The sequence below is a fragment of the Periplaneta americana genome, chromosome 12 (assembly GCF_040183065.1).
Source record: "Periplaneta americana isolate PAMFEO1 chromosome 12, P.americana_PAMFEO1_priV1, whole genome shotgun sequence".
NCBI lineage: Eukaryota > Metazoa > Arthropoda > Insecta > Blattodea > Blattidae > Periplaneta > Periplaneta americana.
The window spans coordinates 76,591,822-76,615,216 of NC_091128.1; the positions used below are offsets into that span (position 1 = coordinate 76,591,822).

A 23,395-nucleotide genomic window follows, 5' to 3' on the forward strand; every position below is an offset into this window, starting at 1 on the left:
ATGCGATGTATTTGTTTTGAGTAAATTAAGAGGTGAATTGCAAGGACATATAGAATATCGTGGCTCTAAAATTTCCGCCTTTTTTCTTCGAAAACTGCTATGGAAGTAGGCCTATATACTCCTATCGCACTTACCCCTAATTGCTATGCCAACTTTGAAGCAATAAAAGTTATGGAACAAAGTAAGGTGTAAATGGATAGTCTGTGGCAGCCGTAAAAGCTTTTCCATTAAACTCTGCATTGCGAAATTCTTGCCAAGCTAGGCGCAATATAAATATTTCTATTACATTCAGTTTTTTATATGTGCCGAAGGAAACAATCGGCTACAAGACATTGATATTAAGGGGTTAGGTGCAGCTTACGGCAGTAAAATTTTGGAAATATTCAACATTCTTTCCCTCCATTATTGTAAGTTATACAATAATGATAATTTGTAGGTATAAAACACAGTTCTTCCGCTATATCAAACAATTATTTATATATTTCTTCAAAATCCAAAATGGTGGCAGTTCACTGTGCAGTGATGATGCTTTTCCTTCATAACTCAAACATTCAACTTTTTCATGTTCTCTCTCTTTTATTTTCTTGCTGAAACTCATGTTTGCAATATCATTCTCTTTCAACTACAATTGTTAATAAATAATAGTTTTATTTTCTGATATATTACCGTTTTTTAAAAATGATTTTATTTCTGATCAAAAAAATCTATCCAAGATAGAGGTGTGATTTTACACAATTTAATAGATACAACATGCATAAATACACACAAAAAATTTCATCACAGAATGTTTGATAGTTTTTGAGTTATCAGGAAAACGATTCTTGAAAATGAACCATAATTTACGGAAAATGAGTATTAAACATTTTCTATATAGGCTAAAATGTCTTGAAACCAAAAATCACGTTCTTGTGTTTACAAACAAGCAGCCATGATTAAGATTGTTACCAGTATGAGAAATTTAATCTCCAAACAGCTGGTATGAGAAATATTTCTCCCCCCCTCCAAAAAAAAATACAAATTTTTAGAGTGGACGTGGCGCTATTCACTGTCAGGAGGGACTGATATTGCAAAATCTTAGTTTTTAAATCATAACTCGAAAACTATTGTAGGTATTGACATTTTTTTTTCAGTAAAACATACTAGAATAATTTGTGCATTAAACAAAAAAATATTTTGAAAATGCGATTTTTCTGAATTCTTAAGCTGTACCTAACCCCTTAACATATTTATTGAACTACACATCACAGAGAAGAATTCGAAATATTATTTTACGTAATTATTGCCCTTGGAGTTCAAATATTAGGCCTATATCAGAAAAAAAAAACAACGTATGTTTAATACCTTGTGAACTACAAAGCCTAAAGTCGCCAGTTCGATTGTCGATGGTGTCATAGGTTTTTCCAATTAACCTATTCCTTTTGGCTGCACTGTGGTCCTAGGTTGAAGTCAACCTGCAACAGAAATGAGTATCAGGAAATTGTCCTTAGTGTAAAAGCGGCAAGTACGTAGGATTGACATCCCTACTTTACAAATGCCGATTGTCTGCTCTGTGGGCATTCTTATGTAGCTTATAATAGCAATATTTTATGACTTTTATAAAAAAAAGTGACAACGGATTAACCAAATTCAGAATACACATTTTATTGTCTTGTATATCATTTTTATTTTTCCTTGTTAGGAGTTTAATTTCATTTATAATAGATGATATAGAGGAAAGCAATATCGATTTTGGAGCACAATTTTAGTTGGAGTTTGTTGTGACAAGAAATTAACATGTTATTAACTAATGCTGAGATCTTTGAAATAAAGCCATTAACTCCCTTGTTCTCCAGTGTAGTAGAGTGATGTAGTAAAATTGATTACCAACAAATTTAATTGACACACATTTTAATGTATTAATTATTGAAGAAATTTATAAATATAGTTTGCTAACTTACTACCACAGGAATAAAATAAAACATAAATCTAATCGACATGAATAACGTACTCGAAGGCAAAAATCTACTCTCCCATTGTTTGAGCCTAAATGTCATACAATTGCAGCACTTAAACATGGTGCTAGTTTCGGCCTAGACTTTATAATAAATTACAAATCATTTTCAAATTTTGAAATATTTTAACATTCAACCTTTTAAAAAATAAATTCATAAAATTATTCACGATATATTATAATATTAGCAAATGGTGAAGTTTTTTACCTTTTTATTTCTGTCGACTATATTAATGCTTTTATTGAATGTCATTGATTTCTGTCGGATTGTCAATTTATATTAAATGCGTTTTTTCTTTTTCTTTTTCTTTTTGCTCTTGTGTGTTACTTGTCCGTCTGAATTACGTTAATTTAGTGTATTTAGTAAACTGTCTTTGTAAATTTTATGTTGTATTATTGGGTAAGTCCACACTGTACACGTAAAAACAAAATTATTTAAACTGGCTACTTGCTTTACGAGTCTCCACACATTACGAGTGACTGTAAACATATTTTGAGTGTTTCAAAAGAAAAATTTCTCCTTCCTTCTGACAAAATACGTTTTCTTCTTTCCTAATGAAGTGCTCGCTATCAAATTCTCCCACTGGAGCACTCATTTCCAACCGCATAGCTTTGTTTTGTTTTGACATGTTCGCTGAAGAGCAGACGCCGCGTTATACTACATTGTTGGGAGTTGCTTGGAGGTTTTAGGTAACCAAACGCAGGGCTCTATAATACTTCTATTAATAAATGGCGAAGATAACAGTCAGGGTTGCCAATAGTACATAAATGTATTAATCATGATCGAAGAACTGAAAAGTGTCTTCTGTCACTTAATATCTAATTTGACGTCAACATGGCCACGGGAAACAGAACTCTCAACCGATTTTTAAAACAGAATCAGCAGTGACCATTGGTTTCACCATATATGCCACTGAAACTCAGGAGAGAGGCGGGTATCCATTGCTTGAATTTGATAAGTAGTGAACGGTCTAAAAGGCGAAATAGTTCTTATCGTAATCGTGGTCCTGTGATCTCTATCATAGTCCTTCTTGTGATCATTGTCGTGCTCATTGTAGTGATCCCTATCGAAGTGCTTTTCGTGGCCCATATCGTCATCCTTATCGTGGTTCTTGTCTTTGCTTTGTCCGTGTCATGGTCCTTGTTATCTTCCACGCAGTCCTTATCGCGATCCTTTTGTGATTCTTTCGTGGTCCTTTCATGGATCTTTCTTGGTTCTTATCATAGTTCTTTCGTAATCTTTATCGTGGCACTTATCATTCTCTATGTCCGTTTACTATGTTCAAGGAACTCTATGTTGTGCGTACTAAGCTAGGAGATAATAGGGTAGGGTGGCCGACTAGCTACATATATGACTAATCAGTGGACAGCAGAAAAAAAGTCATTCAGATGTGAAGGTAACTACAACACGACTAGTTTGTCTCGTCAGAGGGTAGTTGTTTACGTGAGCACAGTAGGCATACTAGAGGCACGTGCAGGTAAGAACTGTTTTCGAATCGATGATTCAGAAGATGCCTGATATTTTGTGTACTTTTCTATAAACCCTTTAAAGTGAGGATTGTCCAACGTTTTGAATGGGATATTGCAACTTATCATCATTCGACACAAATCCTGGCAAAAGTCATATTTCATATTTGAGGAAGAATTTGAACTTGAACCCTTATTTTCTTCTAACATAGAGCAACATTTTTCATGTGTTTCTGTGTATTACATTGATATTCTATCGATTGTTTTGCTATCTTTTTAATGCATACATACATAACTGACACTTAATTGTTTCACCAGTATCACTACTAAAAATGTCGACATCATATTCTTGTATTAAAGAATACACCCTATGTTTTTAACATCTGTCTTCGGCATTATGATCACTTCACCGAACACAAATGAATAATATGTTTACGTATCTCACGTACGGACGAGGACTGATTGAGAACCCAGAGTGGCAGTTGTTTTCGGTGTTCGCGTGGTGCTCTCTGCGGACGGTACCCTGTTGTAGCTACTTGGGAAGCGTGCACACCTCATGCCATAGTCTATGCGTACAGTACTCGTAAACCGTAAACATGCCTTTTATTTTACTTTTTTCCGCTGTCTACTAATCAGACTTCAGATGTATACAAACAACTGTTCTTCCTCTGGCATATCTTCAAATAAGATTTACTGTCTGATAATAGATGTACACCCATTGACACGGAAAATGGTCGCTCTCCTGTTGCGTGAATTTGTCTGAAGTATCGTTGGTTCGCGCGAGATTCACACGAAGAATATTAAGCATCGAGTTCCGAGGATGAAAAAAGTATTAGCAGCGACGTATCTGTACTTATGTCACAAAAAAATGCATTTCCTACGAAGCCTTTATGGCTTAGCGATAGAGCTCTTTCTTCTCGTTACAAAGACCAGCCTTCGAATCTCTCTACGTAAAACGCACGCGTGGAGAAACAGTGCACACGATGATTCCCGAGCTATTCCGAGGCGGGACTTTGTTTCTGAACAGCGAAAATTTCCGTTTTAAGGAGTGTACAGTAGTGGCAAAAAAAGCGGACCGACCCTTGTAGCTGATACAAAAGAATTCTGTGCTGTGTATTGTATCAAACTGTGGTAATTTGAATATGGATAGTGAAGCCAGAGGTATGTACTGCTATTTAATGTAAAAATACGCAGTTATTTTTCCTGAATAGAGGCAGAAATGTAATATTGATGCCAGATGAAAATAAAACTCTCAAAGTTTTTTCGTCTGTAAGTTTTAGGCATTGAAGGAAAGAAAAGACTGTAAGAATCGAACAAATGCAATAAATTTCATTGTTACAATTAATTATACAATATGGATGTGTTTTGTGACTAGCAAAATTCGAATCTGTGACTCTAAAATCAGCTACAAGAGTCGGGCCGGTTTTTTTTTTTGGCACTTCTGTACATATCAGCGAGAACCTCAATCAGAAGTGTAGGAGAATATATTACTGATTAATTTCTGTCTTCAATTTATCCAGAAATAAAAAATTATGTCACTACGAAAAATGCTACGAAATGTTCGTCAAACCAATAAATACTATGAAATTTCTAGTCATTAAACATTCATCTACATAAATATAAATTTTCTGGGTACCGAATAAGTTTATATTTGTCCACAATTTATTATAATTTTTCTCAGTGAAATTAATTCTTTCTAGAGTGGGAATTCCCTATCCCTTGGGTCACGCCTTGAATTCATCATTGAGAAAGAGTTCAGGAAACACCATATGTGGAGACATTAGAAACCAGCCAGTCAAGTAGCGTCTTCTTTCACGACAGAAACCGGTTTCTATCAACGGGACCTCGGGATCCTGACCACGGGATGTCCTCCCGGTGCTACCGAGGTCAGTCCAGCACAGCCGAGCGAGAAGACAGCTGCTCTCAGGTACAGTGACATTTCTTACACGCAGTGTGGTATTCTGTGTACACGAGCTTACGCGTGGTAATGAAGCTGATAACCAAGTCGCGCATGTACTTTAAATAAAACCACATATCAAGTGTAACTTTCACAACATATCACACAACCTATAATAAACGAGTTTTTATGGAGTTACATAGCCTACACTTTCCATCATCAAAAAATTCATATGTTTTATAAATTTTATTCCTTTTTAACTTTAAGCCCTAATGTCATGTAATTTTATGTGCTTAATATCTGAAAATTTGTCTTTTAGTAATTTAACATGGACTTTTATCTTTATATCTGGGAAAGAAATTTTAAAATACTTTTCTATAAAACTCACCAAATCATGGATTAAAATGCCCTGTCATGCAACACAATACCAGCCAGCAATCTGTTAGTTTATAACTTATTTTGTCAAAAATACACCCTCGAGGGTAAAAAAAATTGAATTTTCATTCCTCTTGTAGTAATTCAATATGAACTTTCAGCTTTCTGTAAAACAAATTTATAATATATCTATAAAATTGACCAAGTTAAGCATTAAAATCTCCTGCCATGCAAAATATTATAGTAATCAGCAGTCTGTGACTTTATCGCTCATTTTCTAAAAACAATATTTTTTTTTAACTATTTAGTCATATTTTCCATATATTTTAGATAATTACATTACATTTTGTATGATCCTTTTCTTTAGGAAGTTGAACAAACTGTACAGAAATTTAGAAACAAAAAAAGGGCAATGAGAAATTTCTTAAAATGTAAAAACTACCTCTTGCAGTCAGATATTCTAACCGTTGAACTAGAGCTTCTTAATAGGAATATTACCTTTAAGGTAAAAACAGAATTGAATGAATGAATGAATGAATGAAGGGCACAGGCCTCCTGTGATAGGGTTAGAACCACCTCGACAGGGATGTCTCAAGTGTACTCGCTTGGTGAGCCAATCCAGGCTAGCTTGTCTTGTATAGCCTACTGTCGTGACTGATTACTAACCCTGTTAAGCTTTACTTAGTCTCAGCACTTTGGTTTTTTTTGTTTATTTTATGCACTGTCCACACAATACTAACACCAGCACTTTGACAAACACTGATTGCTATTTACACTATTTAACTGACACTTTCTCACCACTGACTTTACTATTCACAAAATTCATCTCACACTTTCACAAATACTGACTTTACTATTTACACTATCTTAACACTGATTATGTTATCTATTTATCATGACCTTTCCTAGTTCTTTCCATAAAACTCTGTTCTTTGTTGTTCTCGACCATTGTTTCCCCGCCTCTTTGGCAAACATGAAAACAGAATTACTAAAGAATATTAAAATCTGGGAAATAATTTTTAAATAGCAGTTTGGTACAAACCACAAAATGAAAATTTTGACAATTCACTAAATTAAAAAAACATGGCCCTCGAAGGTTTATGTAACCCCTTAAGACTCATTTCCAAATCCTGCTCGTCAGAGAAAAATCACTCATGTCGAGACCAAAAGATTGTTAGTGCACTGCTCTCTCATTTACTGTGCGTTGGAGTTCTAATTAAGACAGAAGTGCAAAGATCCGGTTATTCAAAATAGTGATCTCAAGCGCTTCGTTTTTTAGCATTGTAAAGGTACGGTGGCTGAGGTTTTCATTTCCTTCCGTGAAACGTTTATCTTCGAACTTCAGAAGAGAAATTGTGACGCTTTGACATGAAAAGTAGGCTATAATCTGACGTCACTAGTGGTACCATGAAAACAAATTTATTTTATTTATTTATTTTATTTTATTGGGTTATTTTAAGACGCTGTAGTAACATCTGGGTTATTTAGCGTCTGAATGAAATGAAGGTGATAAAGCCGGTGAAATGATTCCGGGGTCCAGCACCGAAAGTTACCCAGCATTTGCTCGTATTGGGTTGAGGGAAAACCCCGGAAAAAACTTCAACCATGTAACTTGTCCCGACCGGGATTCGAACCCGGGCCACCTGGTTTCGCAGCCAGACGCGCTGACCGTACTCCACAGGTGTGGACTATGAAAACAAAATTGTGAGTGGTTTACCACTATAAGAGGCATATAAAGAAAGTATTATGGCACTGAAAAAGAACATAACAATCGAGACAGAGACTTCAAAGGGAAAAGAAGTTTTCTCATCCTTCACAATCATTTTCTTTTTATTTTTCCTCTACTTTTCTCTTTTTATTTCTCTCTTGGTCTCTTTATGTTTTATATTTTATTTTTCCTTACAGTATTTCTTCCCCTTTTCTATTTTCCCCGTTCATTTGGTCCTTCCCTTTCTTCCCCACATTATTTATTCTTCTTTCCGTCTTACATTAGATAAAGCACAAATCTTCTTAAAGCGCGTTGAGCTGGATGCTCGTGTAGCCTAAACACCCGCTGTAGTTCAACACTTGAAGGCCGTGAGTCACATCCAATAAGCAAAAGACTCGAGTAGAAACATTTCCTATAGGGTAAACATTGGTAATTTCGTGGCAGTGGTTATTTCGTGATACTTTTTCTTTGCTCTTTCGTGAACTAACCAATGGTGTTATGAGATTTAAATTTCCGCCAAGGGATAGCATATGTAATCCGGTTTCCAGAAACATATAGTTACGCTTTGTGTGACTATTGTAGCTGCTTCAGTGAGCTTTTATGTTTGGAGAGAGCAAGTTAGCGTCGACTTCTTAGGCGTACAAATTTTCTGGATGTTTGTAATTACATTACAGGCTTACTACTAAAGGTAAGCATATGATATTTGGTGCAATGATTTATTATGTCTTAATGAAATTTTAGGAAATGTTTTTGGAATTTTAGATACAGCTGTAGTCGCTCAATAGGCTTAGTTTTACTGATAGAAATCTTATCTGTTTGAGGCGAAATTTTGTTGAGCATTAAGTGTTACATTTTATACTATTTTAAAAACTGTATTACAATACGAATTTTTGAAATCTGAAGATAAGATGTGATAACAAAAACGAAAAGGGGGACGCAATGGGTTCAGTGTAGCTTCTGTTTGATTTGTTATCATGCTAAGTGCCAATGATAAGTGCTAGATGATTTACTTGCAAGAATTGTGACAGAAGATGAAACATGGCTCCACCATTTTGGACCGGAGACAGAGGCAGACAATGGAGTGGCATCATGCAAATTCACCAAAGAAATATAAATTCAAAAGTGCACCTTCGGCAGAAAAGTTATGGTCTACTGTGTTTTTCGATTCAGAAGGACTCTTGCTTGTGGACATCATGCCACACGGAACCACCATTAATTCTGACGCGTATGTGGCAACTCTTAAGAAACTTCAAGTTCGACTGAGTCGTATTCGACGACATCGGGAGAAGCAGGATGTTCTGCTATTGCACGACAACGCACAGCCATATGTCAGTCACAAGACCACAGACCAGATCAGAAAATTAGGATAGACAACACTGAAACATCCGCCTTATAGTCCTGAACTGGCACCGTGCGACTAGCATCTCTTTGGTAAACTGAAGGATCCCTTCGCGGAACGAGGTTAGAAAATGACTCCCTTGTGCACGCTGCTAAAGAGTGGCTCAGACGTGTTGGTCCAGACTTTTACCGTGCTGGTCTACAGGCCCTCGTTCCTAGGTTACGTAAGGCAGTTGAAAGGGACGGGGATTATGTGGAAAAATGGCATTTTGTTCCTAAAGGATGTATCTACATTCTGTGAAAATAGCAAAACTGTAGGATAAAAACATAACTTTTAAACAAATGTTATGCATTACTTTCGGAGTTACCCTAGTAATATAGGCTATAGTAAAGTCCGTAATAAAAGTGTTCACCCTTTCAGGGCAAAGAAGATCCCTTTTCAATTCCAATTTTTACTTTGATTTCATTCTTATTATGTGTTGATATGTATTTCTATGTATTCTTGCTATGAATATTAGACGGAATTACTATGTTTGAAGTCTTGTAACAATAAATGAGAATTTCCTTTGACTTTAATGAATTTTTCCACAATTCTTCTACCTCTCACGAAATTATCAATGTAATATCACGAAATTACCAAGTTTATCACGAAATAACCAACCTTTCAACTTAAGTTGTAAAAGTGGTTTTTGTCACTTGTTCAAGAACGTGTCCAACCTTTTATGTCTCCAGATTTGTGCAGCAAATTACTGTCTTTTAGATGAAAAAATCAGAATAAGGATATATTTACACATTTGCATTTTAAATTAATTTTCATGAAATTATCACGAAATTACCAATGTTTACCCTGCTAATACTGTACATATTCTACAGTGTGGGCATAGCTCTCGACATCTCAGGCATTACCACATCTCTGTCCAGTTGATAATCAAAAATGACTTGTGCTGCCACTTGTGTTATACAGCACCTGCAGTCGCAGCGTCCTCACGTAGCAAGACAAACTGACAGAGGACGGACACTGGAAAGTTTTCTTTTCTCAATCGTACTATCAGGGTTTGGGACTGGAATGTTTCATCTGCAGACTTACTAAAAGCTTTACCAATAACCAAAAATGCATTAAAAATAGGCTAAAGGACTTTACTAATAGACCAATTTAAATTAATTAGAAAATTGCAAATAAACAAGAAATATTGCTTTCAAATGACAAAAAAAAAGGCATTTATTAGTAAGAAACACCTTAAAAAGGCAAAATAAGCAGAATAAAAATTGGCCCTATCGCTTTAATTTACTCCAAATCAAATTTATATGTTTCCAAATAATGATTTACTTCCACCCAGTAAAAAAGACATTTTGCCAAACATCCGGGCTCTACTCATAACATATCAATAACCAAAGTTGCTAATGGTTCAAGATGATACATCGTGACCTTGAAGTCTCGAATTTTGGTGGGCATGAAGCAGTTGGATATTCCATTGCTAGTGTTTAGAAGGCCATGGCACTTCGCCAACAATTGTACGTCTGCGAGGTAATATGAGGAAGTTTCTTCTGATAGAAGCGTACATCTGTGACTCGCCACAAACATCGTGTCCAAATACAGTTCGTGAAGTTTAAGTTCTTAGTAGAAATGAAATAGCTGTAACGTATGATCATTGCTTCTAGCACAATATTTAGTTAGGCCTGTGCACAGTTTACATTTTATTATTATTATTATTATTATTATTATTATTATTATTATTATTATTATTATTATTATTATTATTATTATTATTGCCATTCAGAAAAATTACTCAAAGCCAGTTCTAACAACCAAAGGTTTGAGACAAATATTATGCGAGCTCTGCTACATATTCAATTTAGACCAGGTTCTACAAAATTAGAAACGAAGTTGCCATGGTATGGGCATAGAAATTAATATCACGCATACAGAATGGAAGTGAAATAATCTTGCAGATTGAAAGGGACGATAGAGTACACTGAAATGAACTTAAACGAATAGAAAACCTATATTACGTTCTGTGATTAAATGCACGCTTAATTAGAAAATTAAGTTTCAAGTGTCAGCAGTCCGGTAACATCGCTGCTAACACACTCTACTCGCGATACAGATGTAAGAGATCAACGAACTCCGGTTCTCGGTAGGTGGGCTGCTCTCTGCCTCGATGTTGCTAATTGTTCACATCGTGCAGTGGATTGAAATGAGAGGTTTTTAAAATTAAATTCACACGAAAACCGTCCACGCTATTGAAAGACGCCAGAGGTATAAATAAAATTATTCTTTATTTGTTTCCTATCCATATGCACAAAAATCACGATCCTACTCGCAATATTTACCGAATAAGATGTTCTTAAGCACTCGGGGATTTTTTTTTTTTTTTTTTTTTTTTTTTTTTTTTTTTTTTTTTTTTTTTTTTTGCCCTGAAAAGAACTATGAAATTTCGACCAATATGATATATAGTTTTTTGTTACATACAACATGAGCTACTCGCTATGAAAATCTGCAAAATTATTTCACTTCCACTCTGTATATTTATATTGAACTTTGCTGATGAGCAAGTAGTGATTGTGCAAGACCATTATGATTTTGAATTTATGGTACTGTTTTGGACAAACGAACAGAAATTATGGAGGTTAGCCAATCTATGTAGTTGGGAACTGTAATTACTACATCAGATAGGTGACTTTGGATATTTGACACAGGAAGGCGGCATTAGCTGTATAATCTGTCATATAACATGCATTATTATTATTATTATTATTATTATTATTATTATTATTATTATTCTGCAGAAATTCTATTTCAAGATTTTAACTGAAATATGAATCTTCAGTATCTAAAATATAAAAAAGGTGGTTTTCAGTAGGCCTGTGTGTCTGTCCGTCTGTCTTCCAGTACAGTGATTTCTGTTAGACCAGTGGTTCCCATACTTCCTAAAAGCTCCACCTTCATTTGGCGAGACTTTACTTTGCGACCTTCCCGCTGCAGTACCGGTTCTTGACTTCATTCGAGAAATATACAGGAATATCATTTTATTTTTACTTCAATTTTTATTGTACCTGAGTTTTTGAATGTACTTCACTCCCACCCCCTCTACTACTAAACTTCCAACCGTTCTCCACACAGAACCGAGGCCGCGTATGCAGTACTGAGTTAGTGAGTATAGTAAATTTAGTGAAGATTAAATTTACAGTACGTAAGGTACTCTTTTATAGAGTAGGTATAGAATTATTTCAACATGAGTTACTCGTACGAAGGATGAAACTGGTAATTGGAATTAGGTACAATAGTCTATAGTGCGATAATATGCACAAAAGAACTGAAGCCGGTATCGAAATGAACGGCCACCATTTTCGAAAGTGTGTTTAAATATCCATATTATGATTATTTTTCAATTTAACTTCATTCTCTATATTGTACGCTAATGTGCTGTAACAGTACAATATACACTGCATAATTAATAAGTCCGAATGGATAACTCAATTCGTGAGTAAAAACACTAAGTGTTAACGCAGTGCTGTATTTTGATTAAAAAACCTAATGAAAATTATCAAACTCAAAATTGCGATATTTCTTAGTTTACATAAATGGATGAACTACTTTTCTTCCCTCCTATACCTAGTAAAGGGATTTGTATTTTATGCCAGTATCATTGAACTTCAGTCTTGAAAGGGGGAGCAAGCGGTGTTTCAGTTTCTAGACCTTTAATCCAAAGATATAGACAGGTTAATATTAAAAATGTTAGTAAAAATAAAATGATGTTCCTGTACAAGTCCTTGTAAAAATGGAAACAACTATAATCTTACTCAAAACCATGTGATATGATATTATTTTAAACAACAGTTTTTTTAGTACATAAAAAAACTCCAAACAATACGACAGTCACAGATGGATGCTGAATCCGTTTTAGACAGTTGCACTCCACTGACAATTTAAAACATAATATATAAGGGAAAACTACTTGAAATATGTCACCCTGGGTAGCGTTGTTGGTATAGCGCTGGCTTTCTATGCTCGAGGTTGCGTGTTCGGTCCCTGCCCAGGTCGATGGCATTTAATTGTTTAAATTCGAAAGGCTCATATCAGTAGATTTACTGGCATGTAAAAGAACTCCTTCGGGACAAAATTCCGACACACCGGCGACGCTGATATAACCTCTGCTGTTGCGAGCGTCGTTAAATAAACCATATTTTTTTGTACCTACTGATCGAATGTTAAAACTAGATTTTTTTATCGCAGAATATAGACCAGTTTAGTATCAAAAGAATACCCCGAGCTTGCAAAAGGAGCTCTTAAATATTTTATTATCATTTGCAACGTCATATTTATGCAAAATAAATTTCTCGTCTATAATTGCCATCAAAACAACCGCGAGAAATCTCCTTGAATTTCAAATTATATTACTGTTTGCATCGAATACAGAGTCTAGAATCGAGAAGCTACTTTTTGAAAAACAGGCACATTTATGATATTAACTATTTTTTTTTTTTTACTTTATAACTACTGAAATATTTATTTTCATGTTGCACGTTATTTATGTTTCTAAATACAACATAAATACATGTTAATAAGTCGTTTTTTTTAATTTGTATAAATCATCTCGTAACTCCTACTTTGGGAATCACTGTGTTAGACTATTAAACGGACTTTTTTCATATCCATTATCTACGGGAATGACGCATATGATAATATAATAGTTTTTAATAAAAAGCTAATGGGTCCCCCCTGGAGCTCTGACCTCGACGCTGAGTAGGGTTCTGTACCCAAAGATGCAGAATACTATGAAAATACGGTTTGGTTTTCATTGACTGCCGAGTAATAAGTGAAGTAATAATAGTTCACAATATCACGATCGCATCTGTTTCCAGGGTGGGCAATGTCAACTACGAAATCCCTCCTGTTGTGCATAAATACTATAGAAGGCCACTAATATAAACCTGAAGATGGCAGCCTTTTACCTTGCGGAATTTCTGTAACCTACTCAAAGGACATTTTCCATACTACACAAAATTTCAAATAGAAACACTAAGAAGCAGAAAATAATGCTATATAATGATTAGGAAAAACCAATATTCACTACAATCCCATAGTCACCATTCCTCAGTTACGTGAACTGGTTACACCATTTAAAATCAACAGAAATAATATTCGAATTAGTCAGGGTAGCTAATGAAATGGGCCATGAATCTATTACAAAGTTACAGGAGAAACAGCCGATTGAACAGATTAACGGATAAAGAGGACAACCTCGAACCGCTTACCGTTCATTGCTTTAAAGTACGTCAGTAATTAACATCAAAAAGATAATAATTTCATTTTTGCATAATTTTTCAATATGTTATGAATTATTATGATGTACGGAGTTATCAACAGTACACGCCTACTAGGTTTGGCAACACCGCTTCGCATGGATATTGTCTGTCCTTCATATGCCGTTTTGTGCTGATTGAGGTGCGCTGAATACTAAGCACTAATTCCATCAAAAGTAGTGATCATTTTATTTAGTTTATGAAATAGAAGACAGTAAAATTAATCATATTTACTTCAAGACCACAGAAACATGATCAAACATACGCAAAAGAAAACTTTTTTGTTTGACAACAGTAAAGTTTGTATATAAACTATACAGTATGAACATGTATGAGAGGTGTTCAAAATGCTGACCATGCACTTGAATACATCCGTCTAGTCTTCTCCACAAAGGCCCGCTGATGAATAATTGTTTGGGTTTGTAAATTTAATAATCTGATTGGCTATGCACTGTATATTTTTAATAGAGCCATCAATGTAGCTCAGTCGGCAGACTCGCTGGCCTACTGAGCCGAAGCTGCGCTCGGGCTTGGATTGGATTCCCCGTTTGGTGTGATTGATTGGTTTCTTCCGAGGTTTTCCCCAGCCGTGGGACTGATGCCGTGTGATCTATGGCGAGTCCTCGGCCTCACTTCACTTCACCCCCGTTTGGTCTGATTACCTGGTTGGGTTTTTTCCGAAGTTTTTTCCAACCATAAGGCAAATTCTAGGTAATCTGTTGGCGAATCCTTGGGCTCACTACGAAATACGAAAAGCCTGAAATCCCATAAGGGCAACGGCCTCCTACAGGAGTGTAGGGTGAGCTGAAGGTCTACTACACTTGGGGAGCCAGTCCAAGAGAGCTTACGCTATGCACTTACAAACTAAACACATGAACAAATTATACCAACTAAACACGAAAAACTATACAGACTAAACACATAAATTATGCAAACTAAACATCCACAAAAAACTATGCAAACTAAACACATAAATTATAATCTGAACACAGAACTATCCACATTAAACACACGATAAAAAAAAGAAAAAACTTACACAAACTGAACACATACATAGTCTTAACTCACACACAAACTAAATACTACACAAAAACCTATACAAATTGCACACATAAATTGTATAGCCTAAACACACAAACTATCTAAACTGAACGCACAAAAACGATACAAATGAACACAAAAATTATACTAACTAAATACATGAACTATACCAACTATACACGGGATCAAACTATCCAAACTAAAACACACAAGACCATACAAATGAACACAAAAATTATACTAACTAAATATATGAACTATACCAACTATACACGGGATCAAACTATCCAAACTAAAACACACAAGACCATACAAATGAACACAAAAATTTTACTAACTAAATACATGAACTATACCAACTATACACGGAATCAAACTATCCAAACTAAAACACACAAGACCATACAAATGAACACAAAAATTATACTAACTAAATACATGAACTATACCAACTATACACGGGATCAAACTATCCAAACTAAAACACACAAGACCATACAAATGAACACAAAAATTATACTAACTAAATACATGAACTATACCAACTATACACGGAATCAAACTATCCAAACTAAAACACACAAGACCATACAAATGAACACAAAAATTATGCTAACTAAATACATGAACTATACCAACTATACACGGGATCAAACTATCCAAACTAAAACACACAAAACCATACAAATGAACACAAAAATTTTACTAACTAAATACATGAACTATACCAACTATACACGGGATCAAACTATCCAAACTAAAACACACAAAACCATACAAATGAACACAAAAATTATGCTAACTAAATACATGAACTATACCAACTATACACGGGATCGAACTATCCAAACTAAAACACACAAAACCATACAAATGAACACAAAAATTATACTAACTAAATACATGAACTATACCAACTATACACGGAATCAAACTATCCAAACTAAAACACACAAGACCATACAAATGAACACAAAAATTATACTAACTAAATACATGAACTATACCAACTATACACGGGATCAAACTATCCAAACTAAAACACACAAGACCATACAAATGAACACAAAAATTATACTAACTAAATACATGAACTATACCAACTATACACGGAATCAAACTATCCAAACTAAAACACACAAGACCATACAAATGAACACAAAAATTATGCTAACTAAATACATGAACTATACCAACTATACACGGGATCAAACTATCCAAACTAAAACACACAAGACCATACAAATGAACACAAAAATTATACTAACTAAATACATGAACTATACCAACTATACACGGGATCAAACTATCCAAACTAAAACACACAAAACCATACAAATGAACACAAAAATTATGCTAACTAAATACATGAACTATACCAACTATACACGGGATCGAACTATCCAAACTAAAACACACAAAACCATACAAATGAACACAAAAATTATACTAACTAAATACATGAACTATACCAACTATACACGGAATCAAACTATCCAAACTAAAACACACAAGACCATACAAATGAACACAAAAATTATACTAACTAAATACATGAACTATACCAACTATACACGGGATCAAACTATCCAAACTAAAACACACAAGACCATACAAATGAACACAAAAATTATACTAACTAAATACATGAACTATACCAACTATACACGGAATCAAACTATCCAAACTAAAACACACAAGACCATACAAATGAACACAAAAATTATACTAACTAAATACATGAACTATACCAACTATACACGGGATCAAACTATCCAAACTAAAACACACAAGACCATACAAATGAACACAAAAATTATACTAACTAAATACGTGAACTATACCAACTATACACGGGATCAAACTATCCAAACTAAAACACACAAGACCATACAAATGAACACAAAAATTATACTAACTAAATACATGAACTATACCAACTATACACGGAATCAAACTATCCAAGTTGGGCTCACTACATCTCGCTAAAATATTGTAAAAAAATGAAATTGAAATTGTAAAAAAAACGTAAAAATTGTAATTGTAATCTTATAAAATGTTGACTTGTTCCACATATTAAAGCTTCATTGTTAATGTAAGATCTATGGAATATAATAAAAAAATGTGCTCGAGCAATCCTGGGTCATTCTTTATTTGCTGGAAGACATCTACAATCCGATGCTGCAATTCTTCAGGTGTGGTGGTCTGTTGTGTAAACTAGGCTCTTGCATAACCTCATACACAAATATCCAAAGGATTTAAATCTGGTGATCTAGATACACGTCCTCCTCTACCTATCCACCGTTCACCATATGGTCTGTTTAGATATCGTCTCATACATTGAAGAAAATGAGATGGGGAGAGTGCGACATACATACGAAGCATGAATGTTGTCGCTTTACCGCATCCCGGCGTACAGTTCACTGGTGGCACCTATCAGGAAAAGAAAACCTTTTAAACGATTAATTTATGGACACATGTTTACTGGAACTTTTTTGTTCTTTCCGTTTTAACTTCTCATCCCTAAATTCTTTATCATCACTTTTGAAACATCTTGTACAAGCAATTCTAACAATAATAATGGCGTATTGATTAATAAATGAATAACGTATTTTTATGCTTCTACATTTAAGTGATTTATATCTTTATACAACGGGGACCGTGTTAAAAAAATTGAAGAGTACACGGAAAAAACAATCAAAGTCACAATTCTCATAAGGATGATATCGTCTAATTCAGTGTACAGGGTGATTCACGAGGATTTATCGTCGCTTACGGAACTTATTTCCGAAGACATTCTGAGCAAAAAATGTCATTTAAACATCTGTCCTAATCGCAATATTTTCTAAGTTACATTAATTTGAAATTGTTACTAGAATACCTTTTTTTCTTTAGTTTTACGGGGAACAAAATATTACAAATAGAGGTGAACTATTCAGAAGTGTCATTTCTTTAATTGGCTTGTGTTCTGAAGTTAAAAATGTGTTGTTAATTGCTTTGTACACATTCTTGTTTTTTTTCAATTTTTAACTAAAAAATGACATCATTTTACGTACTTATCACAAAAATTGTTCAGGAACTTAATTCTTTACAGTTTAATTATGCATTCTAATGTACAGTCTTAAAGAATTTACAAGAGTGGTGTGATTTTTAACAATTTTTGTGATAAATGCGTAAGAAAATGCAATTTTATAGTTAAAAATCGAAAAAGAAAAATCTGTACGAAGCAACTATGGAATTCACAACACATCTTTAGCTTCAGAATACTAGCTAAATAAAGAAATGATACTCCTGAATAGTTCATTCTTTATCTGTAATATTCTTTTACCCTTAAAACTCGAGAATAATGGTATTTTACAAACAAATTCAAATTAGTGTAATTCTGAAAATATTGAAATTAGGACAAATGTTTATATGACATTTTTACTCAAAAGTCTTTGGAAATAAGCTCTGTAAGGGACGGTAAATCCTCGTGAATCACCCTGTATTACTGCAAACTTTAGTGTTTTTCTTATCAAAACTCGTAAAGGAGAATTATCACCGTGGATACAGTCATCTTTTCTTACGTTTTTACTAGGAACAGTAATAAATTTTGCAGTAATACACTGAATTAAATGATGACATCACCCTTAAGAGAATTGTGACTTTGATTATTTTCCCCTCTACTCTTCAGTTGCTGCCGATCTGTGATTTCGGTATTAGACTTCTTAAAATTTCACATGAAACGTTTCTTAACGTGCCAAAAACTTAACGAATATTAAACTTAATTTTAATTTTAAAAAAATTATCATTCATACACAAATGGGAATGATTAGTAAACGTGGGGAGTATAAAGACAGGAATAGTTAATTTAACAGTCTAATTCTAGAGTACTTAATTGTATTTATTTTCAAATGAAATCAATAATTTTCTCTAGTGACACACTCTTATTCATTACAATTCCATACAACTCATTTGAGTCATATTAATATATTAATCGTTTCCACTATCAATTGCATTCCTTATGAAAAAATTTCAATAATTTATTTCAAATTCCAAACTTTTTTTTCTGTTTGGTTAACTGTATTGCCACAGGATAAAAACTCAATCGTAGTTAATAAACATTCATTCATTCATTCATTCATTCATTCATTCATTCATTCATTATTACAATTCCAACCACGCTGACAATAGCAAATAGGAACAGCATAAACGTTTCACGGAATTGTATGGATTCAATGAAATCCGTGTTAATTTTTTTCGTTGTCAATCTCCGCCTTTGAATCTACACTAGGGTGGAGTGAAAATATGAAGTTTATGGAATCAAAATGTAATACCAGGAAAAAGTTGTGGGGTGATATCATAAAGAACAATTCAAGATTTATTTTCTATAGAATAATATTTAGAGGTGCCCCAAGAGCATCATATTTAGAAATTTTCACAACATTTTGAGGTTCAGATTTTTTAGCGAGAGAACATTCTCCAGTGATTTAATCTGAACAGTTATACCAGGAAGATGTTAAAAAATACATGTTAAAAGATTCTGCATATTTTTGGTTCCCTGTTGTTTCATTTTGAAGTGTCACAGAAACCTCAATTTATAAGAAAATTGGGAATGATCACAAAAGTCTTAGGTATGATATCTATACTAATAATAAATCTGTAGCCGAAAATTTTCTGGTAATTTTCGATTTTCCAAAAATAATTGGTCCTAACATATATAATTAACCACCCTGAAACCGAATTGCGCTTTTTTGAAATGTTTGTTTGTATGTCTGTCTGTCTGTCTGTCTGGATGTTTGTTTCACGCGATAATGGCTGAACCGATTTATATGAAAATTGGAATATAAATTAGGTTCATTGTAACTTAGAATTTAGGCTATATGGCATTCAAAATATTTTATTTAAAAGGGGGGTTATAAGGGGGCTTGAATTAAATAAATCGAAATATCTCCCTTATTATTAATTTTCATGAAAAACATTACATAACAAAAGTTTCTTTAAAAATAATTTCCGATACGTTTTATTCTTTGAAAAATTTTGATAGGACTGATATTTAATGAGATAAATGAGTTTCAAAATTAAAATAACTGCCATCTAAGGCGGTGTAATGAAATAAACAAATGAATTCGTCTATAAGGGGCCTTGGTCAACAACAATCGAAAGCTATGAATCATAGCCTACATAGAATGTTCCTGTGTTTGTATGAAGTAATATCGGAAGCTAAATTAACCGATTTGTGTAATTAATTATTATTTCACCATTGGAACGTGTAGTTTCTCTATATGGACATAATGCTATAATGTTATTACAGTAACTTGTGAGTGAATTGAGGACAGGTAAGATTAAAATAGCTTCTTATGCACAAACAATTTGATAGGCTATTCTGTGTATTCGTTTCCTGTATTTCTTAAAATAATGTTTATCTCAGAGAATTAACGAACCACAAGAGTGTATTGATTTAGTATGCAGTAATAATATGTTAGCTTAGCATTCCATTATTTTATAATCCAAATTTTAACTATGCTCAATTGAATCGTGTTAAAATACATAAAATACATATGCATTAAATGCAATGCAAAAAATTGGGTAATGAGCCAAGCAGATTATGTTGCGCTGTTGTAAAATAAAATTTGTTCCTCCTGAGATTCAAGAGCCCCCATAACAAATTAAAAACTTACTTATCGGGTACATGCGTTATCAACACATTTTTTTATATAATATAACATAATATAATATAATATAATATAATATAATATAATATAATATAATATAATATAATTTACGTTATTTAAGTTATTTGAAGGGTTCAGAACCATAGTGACCCAAGCGCCATTTACTGAATATGTAAAAAACAAGGGTTAAAATTAAGTTATTATCATAATTCAATGGAAACATATAGCAACTAAAATAAAGTATACACATTAAATCTAAATGATATGTCAGTCTTTATTAAAGTATGGATGCATGTAATAAAAATTAAGAAACATATTAAAGGAATTGTCATTGCACCAAATGAGTGGTCTCTGGACCAAAATAATCGCATTTTAATTATTTAAATACAATTTAAATTAAGTAACATATTAAACGATTTATCCTTCTATCAAACACGAATGTTCCCTGGATCAAACTTCCTATTTTAATTATGCAATTACTTTATATTTATTTCTAACGGGTGCAGCGGAGCGCACGGGTACGGCTAGTAAATAATATAATTCATGGAAATTCATTCTTCTTATGTTGCAGGGTATTTAAATCAGAATATCTCTAATATTAATACAAGAAATCTGACCTTCTACCCTGCGTTCGCAATGTCAGAGGGGCTGAACCCATCACAATTACCTACCTATCATGACGTAATGAAATATTATCTATGGATCAAAAATGAATTAAAATCTTACTTCAAATCAAAAGAATATACTGTTGGAGAAATTTCAGAAAGAGTTGCTATCAAAACTAAGGAAATCCAGGTAAAGGCATAAATTCCGAAAGTCAGTCATACAAGAATGTTACAACTGATTCGTGCTTACCATGATCAATACACAAACTTAATGAAGCCTTGTAAGAAGCGGCATAGTGAGGACAACTAAAATGACAATAGTGCAAAATTCAAGAAGAAGCAAACAAACTATTTGATATATGCAGTTACAAATGCAAAAAAAAAAATAATAATACTGTAGGCCTAATTGTGATAAAGACCGCCGTGTTCCAAAACAAGAAAGAATGTTTCACTAGAGCAAAGAACAGAAATAAGGATGATAATATTGGATCTGTGAATTTAGTTACCACTCAGAAAGAAATGAAAGAGAAAACAAGAATAAATTCTAACTAAAGAAAATAAATGGGCTAAAATGGAATTTTTGTCATATTTTATGTAAAATACTATATATTTTTGTCCCTTTGGATCCCCCCAAAAATACTGTGCACTGCAACCCCAATTTAGAGTCTTCCAAATGAAGTTTAAATATGTGATTTTACAGCAATTCATTGGCTATGTAATGAAAAACAAAATAATATACAAGGGGGCAAACAAATTATAATTTTAAGAAACTTCAAAACCTTTGGGGCACCTCAAAAATTAAATAAAGGAACTCCATATTTTTCACATTCCTAATTTAAGTGAAAATACAGATTTTTGCAACTACAACATTTTTAGGAAACAGATAAATAATTTCATATATAGATTCACTCCACCCTAATCTACACATAGCAAGGAGCATAAACTGGCAATGCCGCATAACCCGATAATGGAGAGTCGTGTCAGCAATATACGAGTAGTGACAAATGATTACTCAGCACAGGACGTGCAATTACATACCGCGCGAACAATGCGGGGATTGTAATCTTAAGGAGGCGAGGCAACCACAATCCCAGTTCTGGACAGCAATGCAGCGCTTAATAGGAGGTTGATCCGTGCTGACGACCTCCAAGGTCACTGAAATGATTTGAGTTTCAGGTTGCAGCAGAATGCCATCCAGAAAGGCAGCGACCGTGCATCTCTTCCACCTCATCTTCATCATTGCTGCGGTCCAATACTGCACAGGTAATTATTAGCCTATTTACTATTTGGCAACACCATCATAGCAATATTATGTATTATCTGTTACTCGTGGATATAAATTACAGTATGATCCGATGAGGAATTTTCGTTTTGATCTGATCCTGCCATAAGCTATTATTAAGTCGTCGGTTGTTTTCTTCCATTCCCCCTCCCCCCTTCACACATCACGACGTACAGCTTCCATATACATGACGAAAGGTGTTTAATGGCATAACGTCACAGAGTAAATCATTAAGATGAAAGGAAATTAGTTTTCTTTAGCCATTTGACATTACCCTCTTTTTATTTAGTGTCGGCTCGTCATTCTCGTGCGCTTTGAGTCTCGCTCGTCATTCTCGAAATAGCATTTGGTCGGCATGGAGATTTCGTAGCATTGAATAACATACGTCGTTGAAATAAATAACATTAATGTTTAAATGAGATAAAAACAGAACACTATCTTAGTTATCAGAATGTTCTGGTTCTTTTATATGATATTACCTATGGTTATATAAATAGAAAACAAAACAATTCTCAAATAAATTTGCATTTCGAAGAAACATAAAACATGACATTAATAACTTTTTACTTAGATTGCACACTTGATCTTAAACATACGAAAAGAAAATTCCTAGTCTTTTAATAAGGGCGTAGTAATTAAATAAAGACTGGGGAACGGATTATTATACACTGAAAGGTAGAGATGTTTCAAATAGGCTACTTGATTGTTTATACATATATAACAGTTGCCAAAGT

The 23,395-nt window shown here is 33.8% G+C and overlaps 1 protein-coding gene and 1 long non-coding RNA gene across 2 annotated transcripts in view; one reads left to right on the top strand and one right to left on the bottom strand.

The window, feature by feature from the left end:
• Positions 1–23,395, bottom strand: part of LOC138710571 (uncharacterized) — a 133,398-nt gene that overhangs the window by 18,383 nt on the left and 91,620 nt on the right. Inside the window, exon 2 of the long non-coding RNA XR_011335266.1 lies at positions 1,342–1,451. This is a non-coding gene — a long non-coding RNA (uncharacterized lncRNA). The remainder of the gene's footprint in view (positions 1–1,341; positions 1,452–23,395) is intronic.
• LOC138710569 (endochitinase-like) overlaps positions 5,247–23,395 on the top strand; it is a 43,486-nt gene continuing 25,337 nt past the window's right edge. Inside the window, exons 1-2 of the mRNA XM_069841554.1 lie at positions 5,247–5,384; positions 22,556–22,642. Of these exons, the coding sequence (XP_069697655.1) occupies positions 22,567–22,642 (76 nt within the window). The 5' untranslated portion in view covers positions 5,247–5,384; positions 22,556–22,566. The remainder of the gene's footprint in view (positions 5,385–22,555; positions 22,643–23,395) is intronic.